This window comes from Heterodontus francisci, chromosome 13 (genome assembly GCF_036365525.1).
Source record: "Heterodontus francisci isolate sHetFra1 chromosome 13, sHetFra1.hap1, whole genome shotgun sequence".
Lineage (NCBI taxonomy): Eukaryota > Metazoa > Chordata > Chondrichthyes > Heterodontiformes > Heterodontidae > Heterodontus > Heterodontus francisci.
In genome coordinates this window covers 10132950-10153698 of record NC_090383.1, presented here as the reverse complement: position 1 = coordinate 10153698, position 20749 = coordinate 10132950, and the positions used below count along the sequence as shown (strand labels likewise).

At 44.0% G+C, this 20749-nt stretch overlaps 1 protein-coding gene across 6 annotated transcripts in view; it reads left to right on the top strand.

Moving 5' to 3' along the window:
- plcb1 (phospholipase C beta 1) overlaps positions 1-20749 on the top strand; it is a 751229-nt gene that overhangs the window by 698787 nt on the left and 31693 nt on the right. Inside the window, exon 33 of one of the 6 annotated variants that reach the window (XM_068044356.1) lies at positions 17709-17793. The exons of the other annotated variants lie outside the window; for them this stretch is intronic. Within the exon in view, the coding sequence (XP_067900457.1) occupies positions 17709-17762 (54 nt within the window). The 3' untranslated portion in view covers positions 17763-17793. The remainder of the gene's footprint in view (positions 1-17708; positions 17794-20749) is intronic. 6 annotated transcript variants of the gene reach the window in all.

Sequence of the window (20749 nt, the reverse complement as noted above, 5' to 3'; positions counted from 1 at the left end):
TTTTCGCCCCTGTCTTGTCACTATAGGACTTACTTGTTGAGTTATAGTTGGGGTGGATGGATTTCCTTCCTGCCTGTGCTTTAAGATGGAGTGCAGTTTGCACTGACTGACCCCACCCTTTAAGCCAAGAGCTCATCTGTCGAGGCCCAGAGAACTGGGACAGCGGTGGCGAGATCTCCAAGCCATAGGTTTGGATTCAGAGTTTCCCTCTCCTAGGTGGGTTGCCAACTAAGGCTGGAAGGGACCCTCCTTCCCTTGCTATTTATCCATAGCTGGTATACCAATAATCATAGACCACACAATATGGTGTGGTAAGCCTTTGTTGTACTTGGTATGCCCACCCAAGTTCAAGGCCATGGTGAAGCAGTTTCATGAAAATCAGTATGGACAAGTCAAGCAAAATAGCGACCTCACGAGTCCCTTCCGTATCTCCAATGGTGTGAAGCAGGGATCTGTGCTGGCCCCGACCCTATTCACCATCTTTTTCAGCATGATGCTGCAGCAGGCAACGGAAAACCTTAGGGAGGGGGTTTTTGTACGCTTCCGGATTGAGGGAGGCTTTTTCAACCTCAGGCATCTTCAGACTCATGCAAAGACACAAGAAAAACTCATCCGTGAGCTTCTTTTTGCCAATGACTGTGCTTTCCTGGCCCACAGTCAATCAGACCTGCAACGTATAACAAACACATTTTTCCGAGGCGGTACAACTCTTCAGACTAAAAATCGGTTTAAAGACAACCGCAGTTTTGCATCAGACTGCACTCCAAGAAGAATATAGACCACCAAGCATTGTCATCGAGGGAACCGATCTGAATGCCATTAAGCAGTTTACTTATTTGATGCCACCATAGACAAGGAAGTGAACAATAAGCTTTCAAAAGCAAACAGAACATTCGGCAGACTGTACAAACAAGTATGGAGCAACCACAGCCTCAGAGCACAGACCAAACTCTTAAGTGTAGAAAGCCGTAGTCCTCACCACCCTTCTGTATGGCGCCGAGTCATGGGTCCTACATCGCTGTCATGTACGCCTTCTAGAGTGCTTCCATCAGCGCTGCCTCTGCAGCATCCTCAAGATCCACTGGCAGGACCGCATCACAAACATTGAAGTCCTGGAAACAGTCAACATCACCAGCATCGAGGCCATCCTCCTGCAAAGCCAACTGCATTGGGCGGGTCACGTTGCCCAGATGGACGACAGTCACCTGACCAAGATCATATTGTATGGAGAGCTGACCACTGGTAAGAGGAACAGAGGGGCTGCAGGTAAACGTTTTAAGGACTCCCTGAGGAAGTCCCTCTCTGTGTGTCACATCGACCATCGCCAGTGAGAAGCGTAGGCCATAGATCATGATGCCTGGAGATGTTACATCGGGAGGGCTACAGACCCCTTTGAGACTGAGCGAAGAACCAGCATGAAAGAGAAAAGGAGGAGAAGGATAGATCCAATTGCCCCCAGCAGCGACTACACCTTCGCTTGCACCCGCTGTGGTGTCTGTCGGTCGCAGTTAGGCCTGACTAGCCACCAGCAGGCCTGCAACCGTTGACTTCAATCTTCCCAAAATCTTTGTCTGCGAAGAAATGCCAAGAATGCTGGAAGATGGGCATAATCTTGTGGAATTTCGGGACCAATGTATTTTGGGAATGTGACAGGTATGCTATGTATCAATTTCCATTTAAATATCATAATTGGTAAATGATGGCTGGAACTCCCTACCTATCAGCACTGTGGAAGTATCTTCGCCACATGGATTGCAACAGTTCAAGAAGGCAGTTCACTACCACCTTCTTTCAGGCAATTAGGGATGGGCAGAAAATGCTGGCCTTGCCAACGACGCCCACATTCTCGTAAAAATATTGTTAGATATTTGCACCCTTACCTTGCAGCCTTGCATAAACCAAAAGTTTAGTCATACACCTACTCAGAGGGTTGGGTCAAAGGAGGGTCTACACTGATGCATACAGGGATGCTGCTCTGTGGGTTCTCTTTATGATGGGTCATTTTCTCCTGTAAATACAGCCACCCTTAGCTGTGACACCACCTGAAGCATGACCTACAAAGCCTGTTTGTTGAATGGAACCTTTGTGTCCTTAACTAACTTCGAGCCTAAAAAGATGGAAGTCTTTAAATGTAGTCAGCAGTCTTTTAAGAGCTGCTGGCACAGAAAATTCCATCTTCTGACCATTGCACATTCCCAATGCACGTTTTATTCCATATTGAAGCACTGGCAAATTGTCCTGAATGAACTGCTCTTACATCGCTGGCTGTAGGTACATCCCTTGTCTCCTTATGAGGCAAGGCTGTTTAAGAATTTGGGTGTGAAGGAAAGACGGAAGGGAAAGGGCGGATTCAAAAGATCCCTCAATCTTATGTCTGGTATCCTTTTCTTTGCATTTCTTATCTTCTTATCACTTACTCATTCTCTCACACACAGCCCCACAATGAACCTTTCCAGGGTAACACACTGCACTAACACTTGCCACGTGTGGTTATCTTTCAAGGAGTATCTCACTGCAGACGTAGTGATGTATGTTCTTCTGGTTCTCCAAGTGCTCAAGGGTAAGGGACAGTCGAACCAACTGTGCAACCTCAACCTATCAGTTAGGGGCGGCACAGTGGCGCAGTGGTTAGCACCGCAGCCTTACAGCTCCAGGGACCCGGGTTCAATTCTGGGTACTGCCTGTGTGGAGTTTGCAAGTTCTCCCTGTGTCTGCGTGGGTTTTCTCCGGGTGCTCCGGTTTCCTCCCACAAGCCAAAAGACTTGCAGGGTGGTAGGTAAATTGGCCATTATAAATTGTCACTAGTATAGGTAGGTGGTAGGGAAATATAGGGACAGGTGGGGATGTGGTAGGAATATGGGATTAGTGTAGGATTAGTATAAATGGGTGGTTGATGGTCGGCACAGACTCGGTGGGCCGAAGGGCCTGTTTCAGTGCTGTATCTCTAATCTAATCTAATCTAATAGTACATGGCGTAATCTACTCCCACTGTGATAAGCACCAACACAGATATAGTCACTGCAGCAGGGACAGCTTGGTGAAGCACTGAGCACAAGTGAGAAGGAGAAGGTGCAGGTGGAATTGCAAGTGCCATATTTGGTTAGTCAGTCAGCTCAATGCCTTGCTAAGAGATCAGAACACAGATATCAGAACCTCACAGAGCCTACCCTCAAATATTCATTGGGAGCACAACGTCAACACATTATGGAGTTATTTGACACTGTGCTTTGCAACCTGAATAGTTTGACTGTGTCCATGAAGGAGTCTACAAGCTGCAAAACTACAGCTACTTGAACACTTGACCTAACTGCGGAGCATCATAATGTCTACTTCAGCAGAGCTCCCTCAGACAAGGTTTTGAGCTGAGTCTTAACATGACTCTTTTGACTATTTCTGTGGAGATGATGAGTTTCAAACTACAACAGTTAGGTTTTCCCACATTGAGGAATCAAATTGTGGTGGCAAAACGTAAGGCTGAAATACTTCACAGCTGCCTTAAGGACTACTCCTACCCTGATCTCTGGCCGTGCTGATAGTGGTGAGCATCAAGAAAAGGTCAAGAGTTGGCACGTATGATGGAGATGTCACTCAGGGCAATACCACGGCCCAAACTCCCTGCCAACCCACTCAAATGACTATAGTAGAATCAGCAATTAAACATGTCCAGAAAGCCAATTCACCAGTATCTATTGGGCCTTTACTTGCAGGGCCATCTGCAGACCCAGCAGGAGGAACTGGGTGGCCACAACTTCCTAGAGGCAAGCATTGATGCTGAGTCAACCATCTCATTTCCTCTTGGAAGAAGCACAAGTTTCAGAAGTAGAAGTCATACATCATACACTTTAACTAGGGGAAACACTGGCACATAGCCCACTGTACCAGCAAATCAACACTGTATTGATTGTTGCATTTATTGCTACTAAAATGTGCCCTGACAACTCCCTTGGTATATGTTGATTCAGGAGAGAAATGAGGTTGTATTCAAGGATATTGATATACAGCTTGCTGAATGGAGGCAAGGGCTTTATTTGGCATGCGTTATACTCATGTAAAGTGCAGTGATTGAAAATATAAGAACAACCTGAAGAGTTATAAAAATTGACTTTTTTTTTAAAAGTGGGCAATGTGCTTCAAAATGGCCACCTAAGGTCAAAAAACCTGGCTTTGTATATTCAAACTGTCTACTGTCTGGAAAGGACAGAAAGATACATCCCAAAGCTAAGAAATATCAATTACAGCTTCTCTGAACTCATCAAGAGACATTTTTGAATTGAGTGGGTTCTTATGAAACAAACAAGGTGTGAAGTAACCACATCCTCGGCCATTGTCAGTCGCTACAGAGGCAAGTTGTGAGAGACTTTTAGCATAAAAGATAGCTCTCGGGAGAGAGAGAGAAAGAGAGAGCCAGGAAAAAGCATCACCAAAGTTTGTCCAGCTGAGAGCTGGGAGAAAATCCAACAAGCTGTGAATTCTACATTTCAACTTGTGCAGCAGAGAACTGGAAGTGATCTCCTGTCTCCAACCTGAATTTCCAACCAACAGAGAAATCCACAAACACCCCCAAATCCTACCTCACTTCAAACCACTTATCCCTTTCCCTCTCTGTGTCTTGTGTGTGTGTGTGCGCGCAAGTGGACGCGGCTGCGACAATTTCGGGATAAGGCATATTGCTCAATAAATAGTTAATCTTCTGTTTTAAACCTACATGAAAACCTGTCACTGTCTGTTTATTTGACAAATAAAACACAAAGGGGTTAAACCCGAATAACAAAAACACTTGCTGTGGTCAGGTGGGATTTGAACAACAGGAACCACCCATACCCCCTCATCATGTGATGTGGAAAGGAGTTTTCTGCAAAAGGCAATTAATGGCAGGCTTCAGCAGTTAAATTGCTGTTTCAAGATGGTGAAGATTTTTTTTTCTTCCTCCCAACGTATCATGTGCGATACTAACTCCTCCAAAGATGTTAATTCTGTTGGGCTTTAGACTTCAGGTTCCACAATGACCTTGACGGATGCCTAGACGCCAGGTAGTTTTCTTGAGTTCTTGTTCCTCTGTGCACCAGAGCCACAGGGCATATTCTTCATTCCCCCAAAGTCATTCTGGCCCTCCAAATAAGGCCGACAATGTTGACTGCTGCAGCATTATTGAATCATAGGAGCTGCCAGGGATATATCCATCATTCTGTTCCTGTCATTATAGCTCTCATGTACATTGATGGAGCATGGGCTCTTATTGTTCATGAATTATATCATCTCCAGGTTAAGGTAACGAGTGGCCACATGAGTCCGACCAATTATACATGCACTAGTGGAAATCCTGCCCACAGATGCGGAAGGCTGTTTCTTGCAGCTGGCTGTTTTCCACAGAAGATGGTGTGAAATCCCTGGTTTTCCTGTCCGTCATTGTTCGTATGTTTGCACACTTCGACCATCAGACTTGCTAAAACCATTGACCAAACGTTGTAGGATGTGACAAGAAATCTTCGGAACATGACACAACATTTCAATGTAGCTAAAGTCTTGATCTCCATAGGTCATACCTGTCCCTGGAACTGGTCTCCAAGTCTGATGGTCCGAGTGTGCAAACATACGAACAATGACAGACAGGAAAAGACCCTCTGGTCTATGCATCCTGCCCCACACAATTGCAACATCTTGCGCATCACAATATATACCATCCCTACCTTACCTGAAACCTGTGGTCACCTGGCAAAGGCAAAACACAGCTAAAAACCCAGGTCAATTTTGAGAAAAATCTGGGAAATTCCTCTCCAACCCCTGTGATAAATCGAAACTAGTCCAGGAGACTCTCTGGCTCTGATAACTCCTTGCAGTACCTACCTCTAGTACAAGGTCGTCTCTGCCCCAGCCAAAAACAGGTCCAGCTCGCGCTTGAAGGAATTGTAGTTGGTGCTGGTAGGTTTCTCCCAGAACATCCAGGTAAAAGACCATGGCCTTGTACATACAAGTGGCAATAAAAGGACATGTCCAAGTGGAAAGTCTGAGGAATAATTGACTTGTCTAACTTGTGTTGTCCTCCTCCTTCCTCCTTTAAGCCAATAGTTGGATACTCTCTTGAACAACTGCACCCATACAGTCACTGACAATAGATTCAATACACCATCGAGTAGCTATCAGAAAGGCTCCTGCAAGTCATAGTTACTTCCTTTGTTTCTGCACTTCTTTGTTCTTGTTAGACAATTAGTTGCTAAGAGATACAGCAATAATAACAATGTACCTTCAACATCAAGGACCCAACAGAAGGGAGCAGACCTCTCCAGCAGCAACTGTTTTATACAGGGACTCCTCAAGCTGCCAATTGCATTACGATGAGGAGTACTCATTTAATTAAAATTATAGACTAGAATAAGCTTTGTATACTGTCTGTGTGCAGGATCCATGTGCTTCAGGGTAACATGTTGGCATGGTATGCACATCAGACACTTGGTACATGAACAGCAGCAGCATTTTTATACTACATTTGACATTGACAAAGTCCCAAGGTCCTTTACAGGAGTGTTATAATGGCAATAATGGTGCTGGGTCAAAAATAGTTAATAGGAGGGCTGACCAAAAGCTTGCTCAAAGAGAGGGAATTTAAAGGAGTTTCTAAAGGAGGGGAGAGAGAGGAGGAGCAGTTTAGGGAAGGAATTCCAGAAACTGGGACCTAGATGTCTGAAGGCATTACCATCAATGGTGGGCTGAAGGGAAACCAGCATCAGAGTTCTGGGAAGTTGTGAACTGGAAGATATTACAGGAACTGGGAAGAATAAGTGTTGTAAACACAAGTAAGAGAATTTTAAATGGGGGACATTGAGGGACTGGAGCCACTGTAGGTCAGTGAGAACAGGGGTGATGGGTGAGCGGGACATGGTGCAGGACAGCTTGCGGGCAGCAGGTTACAGAGGTTGGAGTATGGGTGACTACCCAGGAGATCATGGGAATAGTCAAGTCTGAGGATTCCAAAGGCATCCCAGCATGGACTCGATAGGCCGAATGGCCTCCTTCTGTGCCGTAAAGGACTCTATGATTCTATGACATGGGTGAGAGTTTCAGCAGGGGGTGAGTCTCATCGACAAGATGCTTCAAGAGGATGTGAGGGGATATAGAGAAACTAAAGCAAAACATGGGACCGGGCTGGGTTGCCTGGGTGGGGGTTTGGGGGGAGGGGGTGTGTTTTGCTCAATGGGGAAAAGAAAAGAGGGGAAGCAGCAGAGACAGCTGAATAGATGGTGTTGATCTTGGTGACAAAGAAGGACATGAAATCCTTGCACCTGTTCTGGAAGATGAGAATGTATGGGGCAGGGGAGAGGAGTTTGAGATGGTTGGTAGTTGAGAAAAGAACCCGGAGGTTATCTTTGCTGTCCAGCCAGATCTGGTGATGGATGGTTAAACGTGTTATGCACCAAACACGCACAAGTATGTTGCCCCTTGGATGAGGGATTGAAGAGGACATGACCAAGGTGGGAGATATGAAAGATTTTACTGGGGACAAGGGGATCAAAAATGAAGGGAGTGGTTGAGCAGATTGAGAACTGCAGAAGTATCATGGCAAATAGGAGGCCAATGGCTTGTCAATTGATAGCTTGAAAGTGCAATTGTAAGTGACTTGGAGTCAAATGTCTGCATAATACAGAAAGCCAGCCATGATTCTAATCATCGTGTGGGCCCTTTACAATAACCTTTTAGCAATTCATTTCAACTGGCACTTTGATCCATCACATGTAAAGTTTTGTTACATTTTTGTAGGTGCTCTTGCAAGGGTTTCTAAAAATCTTATACTTTAGTGTGGTAAATCTAACTGATCTTGAAGTTACTCATAAATGTGGAAAGCAAGCTTAGTAGATAGTTTTCATCCTCAGGGACTAAAGTGTCTGGTTGTTGAGTTTCTGTCCAGATTAGTCAGCTGCAACTCCTTTAAGAGTTCTTCATCAGTTGGCCATTTGTTTTGAGGTTTAAGTTTGTGTAAACATTGTACGAAACTACAAAAAGCATTTGTTTTTAAACTGCTGATCACCTGCCCTTTATAGAACCCATGTGATCTTCATTTGGTTCTATGAAGGATGAGTAGCCCACTCTGCCAGGTTACTGCTGAATGAAGATGAATATCTAGCCCGAGTAAGTGTCGTGATCCATAGAGAAGGAACTTAATAGAAGTCTCTTCACAGGAGGATGGTCATAACACCAGATTTATTGACTCCTGTTCTGTGTAGCACTCCCGCCTCTGAGTCAGCAGGTGTGGGTTCAAATCCCATTCCAGGACTTAAGCACAAAAATCTAACCTGACACACCAATGTAGTACTGAGGGAGTGTTGAACTGTTTCAGGTTCGGTCTTTCAAATGTGACGTTAAGCTGAGGCCCTGCCTGCCTTTTCAGTGAACTTAAAAGATCCCATGACACAAATTCGAAGCAGAGCAGTGGAAGTGTCCTGGCCAATGTTTACCCCTCAATCAACATCACAAAAAACAGATTATCAATAGAACCATAGAAACGTTACGGCTCAGAAAGAGGCCATTCAGCCCATCTTGTCTGTACCAGCTGAAAAAACTAGCCGCCCATTCTAATCCCACCTTCCAGCACTTGGTTCATAGCCTTGCAGGTTACAGCACTTCGGGTGCAAGTCAAGGTACCTTTAAATGAGTTGAAGGTGGAGGTTTCTGCTTCCACCACTGATCTGGGGCAGTGAATTCCAGACACCCATCACCCTCTGGGTGAAAAAGTTTTTCCTCATGTCCCCTCTAATCCTTCTACCAATCACTTTAAATCTGGTCATTATCACATTGCTGTTCATGGGTGCTTGCTATGCGCAGATTGGCTGCCTCTTTTCCTACATTACAACAGTGACTACACTTCAAAAGTACTTTGCGACATCCTGAGGTCATGAAAGGCGCTATATAAATGTATTTTTTTTTCTTTTTTTGATGAACATCCTTGGATTCAATCGATGTCGAGGACTGTTTTGGATCCTGCAAGTGATTTAACACAGCCAATATAATGGACAATCCCACTTAGGCAATGCAATGCACACCATTTGCATTTTATGCCATGAAAGATCAGCATTCCTGGTTGTATTTATTAGATTTTACCTCAGGCTCCCAGTGAGATTACTAGAAATTCCACAATGAAAATTCCTGAAGTAAAAATGTTGAGGAGGTGCTGATATTTAAAACATTCACAAGTGGAGCCTCAAAGCCACCTCAGATGACCCAACAAGTGGGAATAGATTTTACACTTCACAGCATCACAGACAAGGTTCGTACCAGCTTTTCTGTGTCTCCTCCATGCATGGTTTCAAGAGAGATTGTTAATATAGGGGGTAAGAAAAAAACCCATACAATACTCTGAGTTCGTAACTACCACGATCCCTCTTGTAATCATCTATTATTGTATGGGAACAAGTTGGTAGTCATGGAAATGTCAGGGATGCAAACAGATATACATGCCATTATGAGCCTCCAAGAGTTTGTCGTGGAAATCTTCCAACATTTAAAGGAGTTATTTGCATCGATCAGTCAGATAGTATTGTTTTGACATTTGAAAGTTAATACTTTGCTCGATTTACATTTCTGAAATGCTTAGGAAAGCAATGATTAGCAGATCCTCCTGCAATATTAAGATTCTATAATGTCAAGATATCCCATAGTACGAAAAGTCACATTCCAGTAAAAAGAAAATAGCTTTTAATGGTTCTGCGGGAGACTCGACACCGGTGGAGTCCTGCAGTTCCCCTGCACTTCATCTTTATCAGTGATCTGGACAGAAGCATGGGTGAGCAAACCACAAGTTCAGAAATGAAAAAAAGATACATGCAGATGCAAGGACCTGAAAGGATAAAAATAGATTGTACGTGACACTAGATGGAGTAGGGAAATGGGCCCGTGTGTAGCAGATGTCTTTTGATACGGTTAATTGTGGCATGATGCACTTGGGTGGAGATAATTCCAAGCAGGAATTGCGTGCTCAAGAATGTGGAGCATGAGAAGGTTCTTAAGAGCCTTTGGACACAAGTCCTTCAAGGTCCGTGGCCAATGCCCGGAGGATCTTGCTGAAGCAAATAGGAGGCAGGATTTTGCATTTTGGGTGGGGACCCCGGTGTCAAGATCTCATGGGGGTCTCAATCCCGCACTGTGTCAGGAGCAGGCACTTGACTGTGATTTTCCCTTAACTAGCCAATTAGTAACCAGAGGGTGCACTGATCGTCCAATTAAGGATGGTGGGCGTGCTCTCAAAGCTGGAGGGCCAATAGGAGGCCCACCAGCATGGAAGGAGCTGCAGCCTGCTGTTGCAGGTAGGGAAGAGAGAGGGCCTCCATCCTGAGGCACCCTCTCGGCAACTTTAACAGATTTGAATTAAAAAATGGCTACACCTGCCGGGCCACCATTTTGACCCTTCCACAGAGCAGCCTGTGGCTGCAGCCACGACCAGGTCGACAGGACGGACCTCATCGGCATCAGCATACTGAAGCACTACTCTCCTGCTCCTCCGTGTCCCCCACACCCTCCCCCCAGTCTGCTGCCTCCAGGGAGCTGGCCTATTCCCAAAGCCACACAAGGGGAGGGGCAGGTTGGGGAAAATTCCAGTAGGCCTCTGATAATTGGCCTTAAGCTTACCTCAATTGGCTACTCGCCACATGTGCCCGTCCATGTCCATTCCTGCCCCTATTGGTCCACGAAGATCCTGTCCAGGTATTAGGGTTTATTATCAGGACAATTAAATATAAAACTAAAAACTACCATTGCTGTGTGTAATGTCTTGACCACATCATATCTAGAATACTGTGCTGCCCCTCACTGCCAGTAAGTGGGGTCTGGGGTCTCTGGGGCCAGTCAGGCAGGCCCCAGCGGGGGCTTGGATGTTGTTGAAGACAGGGTGGGGGTTGCCACTGAGGTGGCCATTACCGCCAAGGACACCTCCATGGGCCACAGAGTGCCCAATTAGGAGGGCACCGCCACCCCCTCCCCGCCCGGAGCCCGCAGGGAGGCCACCAGGGTTCACCAGACAGTCTCTCCACATGGTGGAGGGTCCAACAGCTGCTGGTAAAAAGCCAGCAGAAGTGAGAAGAGACCCTTAATTGGCCACTCAAGTGACTCAATTGGTCTCTGGGCGCAAGAGCCATTTTCCACCTTCCCCGCCGCTCATAAAATGCCATGGTGGCCGGAAGGCAACGGGCACTCTGCCCACCACCTCACCCCGCCTTTCCTCACAATTTTAAGGGCACCCCCACCTCCCAGCCCGTTCCTAGAGGGCTGGTAAAATCCAGCAGTTTAGGTCCCCTCTATGGTGAGAAATACAGAAGCCCTGGAGAAAGTTCGAAGAAGGGCCACTGGAGTGATATCTCATTTAAGAGCTATCGGGACAGATTAAGAGAGTTGAGGCTTTTTACTCTGGACAAGCATAGACTTCAGGAAGCTCTAGCTAAGGTCTTTAAAATAATGCAAGGTTTAGACTTGGACTAAATGGATAGGCTATTTGAGCTGGTTAGACTAGGCTGGACCTGGGGACATTACAACGTCACGAGGTTAAACAGTGACTACATTTCAAAAGTACTTCATTAGCTGTAAAGTGCTTGGAATGTCCTGAGGTCATGAGAGGCGCTATATAAATGCAAGTCCTTTAAATGCTGGAAGATACTTCTTTTGGCACAGAGTCGTCAAGTTGCCTCCATGTCCATTGCATACAGATTTAGAACAAAGAACAAAGAAAATTACAGCACAGGAACAGGCCCTTCGGCCCTCCAGGCCTGCGCCGATCCAGATCCTCTATCTAAACATGTCGCCTATTTTCTAAGGGTCTGTATCTCTTTGCTTCCTGCCCATTCATGTATTTGTCTAGATACATCTTAAAAGACGCTATCGTGCCCACATCTACCACCTCCGCTGGCAACGCGTTCCAGGCACCCACCACCCTCTGCGTAAAGAACTTTCCACACATATCCCCCCTAAACTTTTCCCCTCTCACTTTGAACTCGTGACCCCTAGTAATTGAGTCCCCCACTCTGGGAAAAAGCTTCTTGCTATCCACCCTGTCTATACCTCTCATGATTTTGTACACCTCAATCAGGTCCCCCCTCAACCTCCGTCTTTCTAATGAAAATAATCCTAATCTGCTTAACCTCTCTTCATAGCTAGTGCCCTCCATACCAGGCAACATCCTGGTGAACCTCCTCTGCACCCTCTCCAAAGCATCTACATCCTTTTGGTAATGTGGCGACCAGAACTGCACGCAGTATTCCAAATGTGGCCGAACCAAAGTCTTATACAACTGTAACATGACCTGCCAACCCTGTACTCAATACCCCGTCCGATGAAGGAAAGCATGCCGTATGCCTTCTTGACCACTCTATTGACCTGCGTTGCCACCTTCAGGGAACAATGGACCTGAACACCCAAATCTCTCTGTACATCAATTTTCCCCAGGACTTTTCCATTTACTGTATAATTCACTCTTGAATTGGATCTTCCAAAATGCATCACCTCGCATTTGCCCTGATTGAACTCCATCTGCCATTTTTCTGCCCAACTCTCCAATCTATTTATATTCTGCTGTATTCTCTGACAGTCCCCTTCACTATCTGCTACTCCACCAATCTTCGTGTCGTCTGCAAACTGGCTAATCAGACCACCGATACTTTCCTCCAAATCATTTATGTATATCACAAACAACAGTGGTCCCAGCACGGATCCCTGTGGAACACCACTGGTCACACGTCTCCATTTTGAGAAACTCCCTTCCACTGCTACTCTCCTGTTGCCCAGCCAGTTCTTTATCCATCTAGCTAGTACACCCTGGACCCCATGCGACTTCACTTTCTCCATCAGCCTACCATGGGGAACCTTATCAAACGCCTTACTGAATTCCATGTATATGACATCTACAGCCCTTCCCTCATCAATCAACTTTGTCACTTCCTCAAAGAATTCTATTAAGTTGGTAAGACATGACCTTCCCTGCACAAAACCATGTTGCCTATCACTGATAAGCCCATTTTCTTCCAAATGGGAATAGATCCTATCCCTCAGTATCTTCTCCAGCAGCTTCCCTACCACTGACTCCCTACCATTTACTCATTTGATAGGGAGTTAGTGGATTATAACATAATATATCTATATTTATAATATATATAATAGATCTATATTTATAATATATATATAATAGATCTATATTTAGATTATAGCTGGAGCATTGGGCAGTGCCACCCAGTCACTCTGGTCTCCTGGAATTTCCTGGTCACCGTCAAAAGTAGGAAAGGAACTTACTAGATTTTTTGTCCCTAAATTGGCATGGAGTGGAGTATGATATAGAGTGGGGTTGGTACTGGGACTCCTGCTTTTCTTAATCTATATTAATGACCTAGACTTGAATGTACAGGGCACAATTTCAAAATTTGCAGATGACACAAAACTTGGAAGTATTGTGAACTGCGAGGGGGATAGTGATAGACTTCAAGAGGATGTAGACAGGCTGGTGGAACGGGCAGACACATGGCAGATGAAATTTAATGCGGAAAAGTATGAAGTGATACATTTTGATAGGAAGAACAAGGAAAAGCAATTAAAAATAAAGGATACAATTCTAAAGGAGCTGCAGGAGAAGAGGGGCCTGGGGGTATATTTGCATAAATTGTTGAAGCTGGCAGGGCAGATTACGAAAGTGGTTACTAAGGCATATGGGATCCTGGGCATTATAAATAAAGGCATAGAGTACAAAAGCAAGGAAGTTCTGGTGAACCTTTATAAAACACTGGTTTGGCCTCAACTGGAGTATTGTGTCCAATTCTGGGCACTACACTTTAGGAGAGATGTGAAGACATTGGAAAGAGTGCAGAAAAGATTTACAAGAATAGTTCATGGGGAAGAAAGGCTTCAGTTACATTCATAGATTGTCAAAGCTGGGGCTGTTCTTCTTAGAGAAGAGAAGGTTGAGAGAGGTTTTGATAGAGGTGTTCAAAAATCATGAGGGGTCTGGACAGTGTAGATAGGGAGAAACTGTTCCCATTGGCGGAAGGGTAGAGAACCAGAGGACACTGAATAAAGGTGATTGGCAAAAGAACCAAAGGCGATGTGAGGAAAAACTTCTTCATGCCGCGAGTGGTTAGGATCTGGAATGCGCTACCTGAGCATGTGGTGGAAGCAGATTCAATTGTGGTTTTCAAAAGGGAATTGGATAATTAGCTGAAAAGTAAACGTTTGCAAGGCTACAAGGAAAAGGTAGGGGAGTGGGATTAACTGAGTAGCTTGTGCAGAGAGTTGGCATGGAAATGATGGGCTAAATGGCCTCCTTCTGCACTGTAAACCATTCTATGATTCCACGTATCTTTTTCCCCTTTTATTTTGCCTCTCCCTGGAGTCTGTGTGGCTGGGTGGTGGAAGGGGTGGGGTGGTTGTGGTAAGTGTATAGAGGTCACACCATGCCACAATTGGACCGGATTAATAGACCAGCTGATCTTTACCTGTCCATTATTATCTGTTTGAATGCTGACAATTATCTGCAGGAACATAAGGACTGTGAGAAGGAATAGTTGAACAGGAAGTGGGGAGAGATAGGTACATAATTGAAGCCAGTCAGTTGTAGGATGATTAATGCACCGCTGATACGGAAATTTTTTTTGTGTCTATACACATATCAATGTGGACATTCTTTTCACCGTATTTTGCTTCTGGCATGAAGTAAAATAGGAGCACTTCGTGATCAGCTGTCTGGCAGCTCGATACTCTACCAACGACAGATCTCAAATATTATGGGAGCAGCAAAAATGGCAATAAAGAAATTAATCTCAGTTGTAGCTCGAAAGTAATCATGAAATCATCATAGAATAATTACAGAACAGAAGGAGGCCATTCAGCCCATCATATCCATGCCAGCTCTCTGCAAGGGCAAGGGTTCTCAACCCATTGGCCAATGGGAACAGTTTCTCTCTATCTACTTTGTCTAACACCTCTATCAAATCTTATCTTAATCAATTAGGGTAACACAGTGGCGCAGTGGTTAGCACCGCAGCCTCACAGCTCCAGCGACCTGGGTTCAATTCTGGGTACTGCCTGTGTGGAGTTTGCAAGTTCTCCCTGTGTCTGCGTGGGTTTCCTCCGGGTGCTCCGGTTTCCTCCCACAGCCAAAAGACTTGCAGGTTGATAGGTTAATTGGTCATTATAAATTGTCCTAGTATAGGTAGGTGGTAGGGGAATATAGGGACAGGTGAGGATTTGGTAGGAACATGGGATTAGTGTAGGATTAGTATAAATGGGTGGTTAATGGTCGGCACAGACTCAGTGGGCCGAAGGGCCTGTTTCAGTGCTGTATCTCTAAATCTAAATCTAAATCTAAAAATCTCTACTCTGAGGAGAACAACATCAGCTTCTCCAGTCTATCCACGTAACTGCAGACCCTCATTGCAATCAATGGAGTATTTCACCTTTTATGTTCATAAATGTATTAGTGAAAATAAAATATTGTTAGTTTAACTATAAAGGCGTTTAATCTCAGGAAACAATGAATTAGAAACTAAAACCCATTCAATAATCACAGGATCTGAGACAAGTTGACTTGAACTAATCTCCAATTCTGTGCATTTAGGTATTTGTCCAAGCTTTTATGTGTTCTGAACAAACCTATATATTAAATGGACTAGATTGAAGAAGGTATGTTAAGAAGGGGATTAAAGGATCAAAGGAACATGTGACACCATTCAGAAAATTGAAAGCCAATGTGTGTTATTCAGAACAAATGGCTAACAATATAAAAAAGATGAAGGAACAACATTCCTACAATTCCTACATTTATATACAAAGCCAAACGCTTAAGTAAGTAAACTGGTGCAGTACGAAAGTGAAATACCGCAGCTGCTGGAAATCTGGAAATACTCAGCAAGTCAGGCAGGTCTGTGGAGAGAGAAACAGAGTTCATGGCTGGGATTTTATTCAGGCCACGGGGGTGTCGATGGCCAGAAAAAGCAACGCCAAGATCCCCACGTCGCCTCCTCTCTGCAAGGCCCCGTCAATTCTAGTGCTAATCAGGCACTTAAGTGGAGAAAGGCGGGTCTTCCACAGGATCAAGGACCCCATCACTGGAAGTAACGCCTTTGGAGAGCTGCCGGCCAATCAGAGGCCGCCAGCTGCAGCACTACCGTGGAGGTGGTGGCTGCTGCTGGAGGAGCACCTACTTGAGGCCGAGGAGCATCGCTGGACTCAGGCCACAGGTAGGTCATGGCGGGAGGGGTTTTGCGGGCTATGGGTCATGGGGGAGGTGGGTGTAAGGGGTCAGCAGCAAGGGCAGGGGGGTGGCTCTCAGCGTGGCCCCCCACTTTCCGATGCCGGCTCCCTCATTCAGGCACTAAGTGCTTTTTAACAAGACCCCCCACGAAGCCAGGAAGCAGCCCACAGGACTAAGTAATTTTTGACGGAGGAGGGATAGTGGCGGGAACCCCCCCCACCCCGCCACCATCCCACCTGATTTTATGCTCTCCCCACCTCCAAACCCGCCACAGTAGAGAACATAAAACTCCCCCCAATGTTTCAGGCCTGTGTGACCTGAAACTTTAACTCTGTTTCTCGCTCCACAGATGCTGCCTGTCCTGCTGAGTGTTTCCAGCACTTTCTGCTTTTGTTACAAACTGATGCAGTATATATTTTCAACACCACCCCCTTTGCCGATCAGTAAACATTTCAAATACCGCTTGCACCAATCACTTAGCAAAGGGAATCAAGTCATTGAGGGGCCTAGACAGAGTCGATCGGGAGAAACTGCTCCTGTTGGCAGAAGGGTTGAGACCCAGAGGACAGCAATTTAAGGTGATTGGCAAAAGAACCAAAGGTGACATGAGGAAAAGCCCTTTTTACACAACAAGTGGTTAGGATCTGGAATGCCCTGCCAGAGTGTATGGTGGAGGCAGATTCTACTGTGGCTTTGAAAAGGGAATTGGATAAGCATCTGAAGAGTAAATATTTGCAGGGCTATGGGAAAGGACAGGGGAACAGGACAAGCTGAGTTGCTCCTGCAGAGAACCAGCTTGGGCACGATGGGCCAAATGGCCTCTTTCTGTGCGTAACCATTCTATCACTCTATCATGAATACAAATTGCGTCAAAGTGACTTAAAGCTAATTTCTGTCAACAAAGTAGCACCTTGTGTCGACAATTAAAATAAAAAGGGTATCGTGCTACTGCAGAATTGCTGAGTTCTGTATTGCTAATCCACTGTTACAAAAGCAGGCATTGAAGTTTCAGTGGTATAGCTACACCAACAGATGGCACCCTAGTAATTCAAAATCACATTCTTCAATATTTTGGGGCATTTCTATTCAGAGATTAAACATTACACTGGCTTAAATTTCATAGTTATATAGGTTAAAAAGAACACTTTGCCAACTGTGTTTGAACTTCAAGTGCATTTGCACATGTAGTAAATGTTTACTAGGCTGTGAACTATATCTGAGGCAATGACACAGCTGCCGCATATCTTGGAGCCAAAACGTACCCATTCAGGATGGTGCGGTTAGTTGTTTGAAATTGGCATCTTGAAGTAATACAGTCTGAAATAATTTAAGTGCATAATACATTTTAGGGATGTGTTTGAAATTACCACTTTGTAGCTCTATACTATGCAAAACTATTTAGCATGTTTCTTTGTGTAGCTTTTGTGGAAAGATATTATGTATTTTCAATCTGTTTCTATTCTCAATATTTATTTTCATTCTCCCCATTTTGCTGCAGTATTTGCAAGACATTGAGGCAGAATACTCTGAAAAAAATGTTGCTCTTGAGTAATCCCCCCAGAGCTCTGTGTGTTACTTTCCCTGTAAGTACAGACAAAGGCAAGAATCATTGTGCACACAATTCAATCATTACTCCTTTTTCTAATTATTGGTTTATTAGTTTGTTTTCTAAATTATTGTGTCTGATCTCTCTAGCATTCGTGAAAATAACAGTTGACTCATCGTGTTACAATGCTGCGATGCATCCAAATTTATGTTACCATGATTCAACAGAAAAATAAATGATTTTTCATTGCCAAATCACCTAACCCCTTTAGCCTGATCGGAGCAAAGCATTCGGTTTCTTGCAAACAGGAAGTTCAATAGACTCTGCTTAGCAACAGAAAATGGTAACAATTCAGGGTTGGCCAAAGAGCAGTGTTGGGAACGGGCATGATCTAGTACAGCCACCAATGAGAATGATTTTGTCGCCTTAGTAACTTGCTTGTCCCCTGGTATTGTGAGGACTAGTTCAATTAAAGGCTGTGGTTACTTGTTTCACTAGAAGCTAGTTTTGGAATATCAATCGTGCAATACATGTTAAAGTTTGGTCTCTGACAGAAAGTCTGTTCGTACAAGCTGGGGAACATTTGCAAGCATTAGAATTGTGTTAGGGACGGATTTGTTATCGAATTCACTTTTCTTATTCAGGAGCTAGATGCAGAGCTTTATTTTCTTATGTAGTTATAAATTAGTCAATGATTAGCTAAGGTCTTAACACTGCAGCATATTTCTCAAGCTGTAATTGTACAATAAATTTGGAACAGGCATGTTTTAGTTTGAGTCGACATTAGTAGCTGTTATTGTTTTGCGAGTTGCATGCTGATTTTGGTTTGCGGATCAAATGCTTTTTTTGTCTTTGTAGCAGCTGAGAGTGTCGGTTCATTTCAGCAGATGCAGTATGTTTTGATGGAGTAAAACACTGCATGCCCATTGTCTTAATGATTTACAGTGCACTCCTATTGTATTATTAAAGATATGTATATATACTCCAGGCCTGTTAATGGCCTTTTTCTCAAGTTTCTCTACAGCCAATAAAACCCCTAATGGGAGATTTAGGAAGTATTATTCTCTTGGCTTTTAAAGCAATATTTTTTGCCTGTGGCTGATGATGTGACAGGAGCTGGAACACATTCAGGAATATACAACTGTTAATACAAAGTAACTGTATTGTAAAGAAATGCAGTGGAAAAATGAGGCTCATGTGGAAGGCAAGGGAGGTGGTGAACTGAATAATAAAGAGCGGCAATATAAACTAAATGGTATTATTTTACAGGGAGGATCACTACAGAGGGATTTGAAGGTACAGGTGGATAGATTGCTGAGGACAACAGCACAGTATTCAATAGCAATAGAAAGACCAAATCGAAGAATTGGACTGTAGGAATGATACACTAATCTGAGGAAGTGAGTGAATTTGTACAGAACACTAGTATGGATCTACGTGTATAATTATGGCCACCATAATATCAAAGGCATTCAGGAGAGGGTGTAGCAAAAGGCAACTAAATAACTATCTGGGGTTCGGCACTCAAGCTTTGAGGAGAGGCTGCAGAAGCTGAGAATATTTCCACTGGAGAATCTTAATGAAGTGTTCAAAATCATAAAGGGTAGAAGATCTGAAATTCCATAGGGTTTCTAATGGACTCCTGGCACAACTACAATGGAAATCTATAGGTTTTTTTAATCTAGAGGGAACCCGGCAAACCTTTAAGCTGAATATGTTCAAAATAGTCATAGATTTTGCAACAGAAGGACATTGTCTCATATTTAGAAGAGGAAGTCCAGATTTAATGGCTATATGTAGAGGGTAGTGAATGGATGGCTTGGACATCCATGGAAGTCTGTGCTTAGCCGACTGCATCAGTAAGTTCACAAAAATGTTGGATAAATACTTAATGAAAAATTTGACATAAGGCTCGTGGTCTCGTGGGATGTGATACTGGGACTAGCCTGATGGGCCACAATGGATTTTTCCAGTCCTTTATATTCATAATCCTCTGTGATTTGTACCCTGAATTTACCAGTAATAGTTTCATTGCATTGTAGTCTGGGGTCTGAAACAAGGTTGTGATATATCGCAAGGCTCCATTCCAAGCCTGGGCAAGCAGCCCAGTGAGAATGAGGTGTGCTACAAAGTAAAGAATTTTGAAATTAATACTATTGGATCACAAGGCTTGTTATGGTATTCCTTCATGTAACTATTTTGAACTTGGCACTCAATAGAGCAGAAGAAAACATCTAGTTCACTCAATACAATCACACATCCAGTTCTGAATAATCTCCATTTGAAAGACCCCATGTTAGTACACTGACCGCTGTCTGTTCAAAGGCTAAGCATGGCCTTTGATCCGCTTTAACCCAGGCCTTACCTTTTTAATAGCACTGAACTGAGATGAGTGCTTTTCTGAGAGAATGTTTTTTTCCTAAATTTGATTGAATCAGGAAGCGTACTCAAGGGAAATAAAAATATTGTTTGTTCAATTAAAAACCAGAATGTGCCTTTAAAGCACCAAGGGAGTGATTGTTCCTTTGCGCACAAGCAGAACGCTGGTGATTGCAGTTTTGCTGCCCAAGTGGTTAAATGGATGGCTAATCCACAAGCAGCACAGACATGAATCCAAATAAAAGGAGTAGGAGGCTTAATCTCTGAAGGACTCCTCTCGTCCCAGCTCCTCAAACAGAATTTCACTAATTATGACCATCTATTGTTTCTTATTATCCAGTTTACAACTTCAGTTTTGATACATTCTTGACATGAGTCTCCCATGAGAAACCTTATCAGAAGACTTCTTAAAAATCAAGATGCATAATGATCTTTGCTTACGCCCTCAAAGAATTCCAATGAATTTATTAGGCATAATTTGCCTTTCATGAATCTGTGTTACCGTGCAAATATTCCCTTTACGCTTATTAAATGCTCTTGAACAGCTCCCTTCATAATAAATCAGCATTTTGTTTTCACCCCAGATGCCAAATTGATAAGCCCATAGTTCTCAG